The 4837-nt window shown below is 38.4% G+C and overlaps 1 protein-coding gene across 1 annotated transcript; it reads left to right on the forward strand.

The window, feature by feature from the left end:
• The first annotated feature begins 319 nt into the window (after positions 1 to 319).
• On the forward strand, positions 320 to 898 carry Cldn17 (claudin 17). Its single transcript, XM_008836015.2, has one exon. The coding sequence runs from the start codon at positions 320 to 322 to the stop codon at positions 896 to 898; it is 579 nt and encodes a 192-aa protein (XP_008834237.2).
• Positions 899 to 4837: the final 3939 nt, after the last annotated feature.

A 4837-nucleotide genomic window follows, 5' to 3' on the forward strand; every position in this document is an offset into this window, starting at 1 on the left:
CATTATCTCTTGACACACCTTTGGCTACCTTCTTATTGGTTGGGAAAGAATTATATGTGCCTAGTGAATAAACCATACCGAAATGAAGGTGTGTGTGCAAAGACAGCATGCCTGTATTTACAACAGGTACTTCTAGTTAAGCCAAGTTCAGTCACTGCCGCTCATTTGGACCAACACATCATGGGACGCAGGAGCGGCCAACATCAGAGACTGCTCTCCAGAGAGCACCAGAGGCTGCTCTAGGCTCCAAAAGACCAACATTCTACATCTTGGGCATCTTCTGCCCTTTCAGGTTTGATCAGTCTGCAAAGGAAAGACAATGGCTTTTTATCCCGTTCAGATTGCTGGGCTGGTTCTTGGATTCTTTGGTATGGTTGGGACCCTTGCCACCACCCTTCTGCCGCAGTGGAGAGTATCAGCTTTCATTGGCAGCAACATTATTGTCTTTGAGAGGCTCTGGGAAGGGCTCTGGATGAATTGCATCCAACAAGCCAGGGTCACGCTGCAGTGCAAGTTCTATAACTCCATACTGTCTCTCCCGCCTGTCCTAGAAGCAGCTCGTGCACTCATGTGTGTGGCTGTCGTTCTCTCCTTGATTGCTCTACTGATCGGCATCTGCGGCATGAAGCAGATCCAGTGCACTGGCTCCAGCGAGAGGGTCAAAGCCTACCTTCTGGGAACTTCTGGAGTCCTCTTTATCCTGACAGGCATCTTCGTTCTGATCCCTGTGAGCTGGACCGCCAATATCATCATCAGGGATTTCTACAACCCAGCGGTCCACATAGGTCAGAAGCGGGAATTGGGAGGGGCCCTTTTCCTTGGCTGGGCGACTGCTGCTGTCCTCTTCATTGGAGGGGGACTGCTCTGTGGATTCTGCTACTGCAACAGAAAGAAGTAATGGCACAGATATCCAGTCCCCGCTCGCCATCCGCAGCAAAAAGATCACCAAAGGAAAGCGGTAGTGCCTAGTAAGACCTCCACCAGCCATGTCTAGCGCTTGTTTTCAGCCCCAGCCATGGAGTATGCTCATGTGTTTTACAAAGCTCTGTCAGAAACTGTAAGTACATGAGGCAAGAGAGCAGCCTTTATGACGAGATTTAAAATGATGAAAATTTCAGTTTGGAAATTTCAGCTGGAATGTAAATTATTCATTTGGACATTCTGATTTGCCGTGTATCACCAGTGTTTACTGTTGTTGGATTAATACCTATTCCAATTTGTGTAGTCAGCAATCAGGTACACCTTCAACCATACAAATGCGGTGGTGACCTACTCTTTTTTTTCGACCAACATGTTTTCTGATAAGAATTCTAAAATTGCAAATGATAATCCTTAGCAGTAAAACACAAACATAGTTTTAAAGGTAACCTATTATTTTCACTCCAAATTATAATGTTACCTATATCAATAAGAGCTAAATTGTGAAAGTTTTAAAGAAATGATTCTGGGAAATGTAGATGCAAATAATGATCTTTGAATTTATAAAAGCATGTACAAAATTATTTAATGATAAGGTATCTTTAGTTCTTTTAGGAAATTCATACTAAAAATTAGATATTTTTAAGGGTATGGAAGCTATGGTTTCTTTATGTAAGATGATGAATTTCAAAGTCTCTAATTTATGTGGTTAATCTTGCTTGGAACTATACGGTCAATGAAAATAATTCATAAATGAAAGTAATATACTTTCAAGGTTTATGATTTTCATATTCAAGTAAATGGAATCATCTATCTGGTTAAGGCACTCTAATAAAATATGATAAATACAGTTCTTATTAAAGGGATGTACATCACTATTAGAGATTTTAGGCTCAGGCTTTGAAGGAATGGTTTCAGTTCCTTGCTTATTTAGTCATTATACAGGTCTAAACGTGAAGAGAAAAATGAGTAGTAAGATAGTGATTCAGACAATTAGTCAGGGTTAAGTAAATACCTCCTTTTTGACTCTCTAATAAATAGTTATGCCGGCACATTTTGTTTTGCTTGAATTAAATGCATTATTTTTTTTCAGTTTTTCACTTCCCAGATGTACACACCAATATCCAGATTAAAAGTGGTATGTGTGTGGGGTCAAGAATGGATTAAGAGTGTCTGTGAGGGAAATCTACACTCATAGGTAGCTTCTAATAGCTCTGCTATTTTGTGAATCAATCGTTTATGTACTCAATATTAATGCTTCAACATTATACATATTTTAATAAAATTATTTAATGTCTAGTATATAATTACAAGACAAAGATTAAATTTGTTCTCCAAATATTTTTTGTATGTTTATCCTTATCATAATAAAATAGGTTAATTGCAATGGTGCTAATATGTTTAGTTACAAGATCAATTAGAGAGTGGATTTCGGTCCTTTAGAGCCCAGTCAATAACTGAAACATTAACTCATCAATAACTCAAATCTAGACCTTGATGTTAGACCCATACTTCATTCTATAAAGCAGTTAGCAAAACTTCAGTAGTTCAAACATTTAGTAATACAAAACTGGACTCAAAACATTAGGAATGTTAAATGTGGTATGGAACACATATTTGTAAATATTTTCAAATAATAGCAATAAAAATATAAATGTGGTTTCCATGGGGTTTTCCTGATTCTTATCTTTTTATCAGAAAAGCTTGATGCTGGCTATATTGAAAAGGAGCCATTTATATTGTACAGTGACTAATAAGCCATCAAGAGAACTGAGATGTATGCTTAAAGGTTGTCAGGAAATCATTTGTCTTACCTTTTGGTTCACCCAGAAATAATTAGCTTTACAAGAATGGGTTTGTCATTCTAAATAAAGAAGTCATTCTGCTGGTCAGTGGATCAGGGAGTCAAATATGTAATACTGGGTGGATTCATAAGATAACATTAGCTACTAAAAATGGTACAAAATCTTGGAAGGTAACAACTTTGCTGCTTGCTCTTCCACTATTTAAGACACTTTTCAAAACCTATATATACAACCTCTAGTGAGTTATAATTTTTCTCTCATATGCCAGAAATAAAGTTAATACTTTCATAAATTCAAGACACATTATAAATGTGAATTTTATATTAAAACATAGATATACAATAACTATATATTTATCTTCTAAGATTTCACTGAAATTTAACTCCTTGGACACTTTCTCATGTATGGTGCAGTTCTTGGGAGCTTAGGTAGAGCCTATCAGGATTCAGGTGGTAAATTCAGGTATTCATCCTACCATCATCGTTGCACACAGGTATTTGATTTGGGAAGGTGCTTGTTGCAGATTCTGTGCATTGTTTTAGCTTCTTCACTATGTCAGTATTCTACCATGCCCAGCCATCTTTTTATGAGATTTACTTCTTCCAGGAAACTTGGATATGAGGATGAACCCTGGATGCAGTTCATAAAGGTGTGTGGAATTTTGAAATATTCCACTGTTGAGGTGACCTCTACCACTATTTCTAAGAGTTATGGCCATGTCCAAGGACTTGACCTGTTGCTATGGCTAGCAGCTGTCTATTCATGAGCACTGGCACTCTTTCTAAGAGTTATGCCCATGTCCAAGGATTTGACCTGTTGCTATGGCTAGCAGCTGTCTATTCATGAGCATTGGTGGAAGAATTCACAGTGTCCCTCAAAAAACTGTGTTTTCCTTATGGTGGCTCCATAGCCCCCCTCTCTTCCATTTTCTAAGTTAATTCAATTCCACAAAGATTTTTCAAAAACAAAAGCACACAACAACAGACATATTGTTGGCCTTCTTCTTTAGTTTTGCCATATTCTTAGTGAAGCATATTGCTGACCACATTCTGAAATGAGATCCATAGAAAGGAAGAAATTTGAAGCAAAGGAAAAAAATCCTATCATGACATTACCCAAACACACATGATCAAAGACACTATAAAGTATACCTCTTCCAGTTTTCCACCAATCCCACCATCCAACTGGGCCATAGGCATGACAGAATTCATGGGGGTATATGGGGAGGGTAGAGCAAAGACTATATGATTTGAAAGTAGAAGGAAGTGTGGGATATAAGGTATAAAGGCATAAATGGGGATATGGGTAGGAGAATAGGGGAAAGGGGAGGTTATAAGGAGAGTCGACCAAAACTAGGAATATGTGGAAACAACATGTGAGAGCCTATATTGTGTAAACTAACTAAAACCATCACCTGGAAAGAGAATCTGAAAATGGGTGTCCTGTATGAGTTGAAAATGCTGCTGTCAGAAGGCGTAGGTTTTAAAACAACAATCCAAGCACCATGTACGAGGGGACTTCCCTATGAGTTGTTGACCAGAGTCCCAGCAGATCCGCAAATAATAAAAGTTACTGTCATTGCTCTTGGCTACCCACCAGAACTAGATGATAAGTCCCCATTGCTGGACACAGAACACAGAGAAATCGAGTTGGAAGCTTTCTCTGCACTGGCTGTCATTCATAGTGCTAGTAGAAGCCATGCAGGGTGCTAGGAAGAAAAGTCTCCAGCAACCATTCCCAGCTATAGACCTTACATGCTATAATTTTGCCCTACTAGATATGATGTACCCACTGGTATAATAGTGGCAAGAATATTTTGAGGATTAACCAACAGCTTTCTGACTGTATTTGAGGCCCAGTCCATGGAGGGAATATATATCTGGTATTGCAAACTTGGTTAAATACCTATGACTAAGGAGGTCACAGGCCCTAAGGAAGAGTTTACTACTGAGGTTTTACCAATGGAACTGTAGTAAAACTACTTTCTAAATACACTAATCAACTAGTGCTGCTCTCAATCTGGGTCAAAGAAATTTCTTTTGCAAAGGGTAATTGTTATTTCAGACTTGCTGAGGAAAACTCACTTTTGAATACTCATCTCTGAACAAGACATT

Source organism: Nannospalax galili, unplaced genomic scaffold, assembly GCF_000622305.1.
Source record: "Nannospalax galili isolate Female #2095 unplaced genomic scaffold, S.galili_v1.0 scaffold136, whole genome shotgun sequence".
Classification (NCBI taxonomy): Eukaryota; Metazoa; Chordata; class Mammalia; order Rodentia; family Spalacidae; genus Nannospalax; species Nannospalax galili.

Excerpts from the sequence above, each read along its gene's own strand:
- Cldn17 (XM_008836015.2), top strand. The coding sequence starts at position 320 with ATGGCTTTTTATCCCGTTCAGATTGCTGGGCTGGTTCTTGGATTCTTT.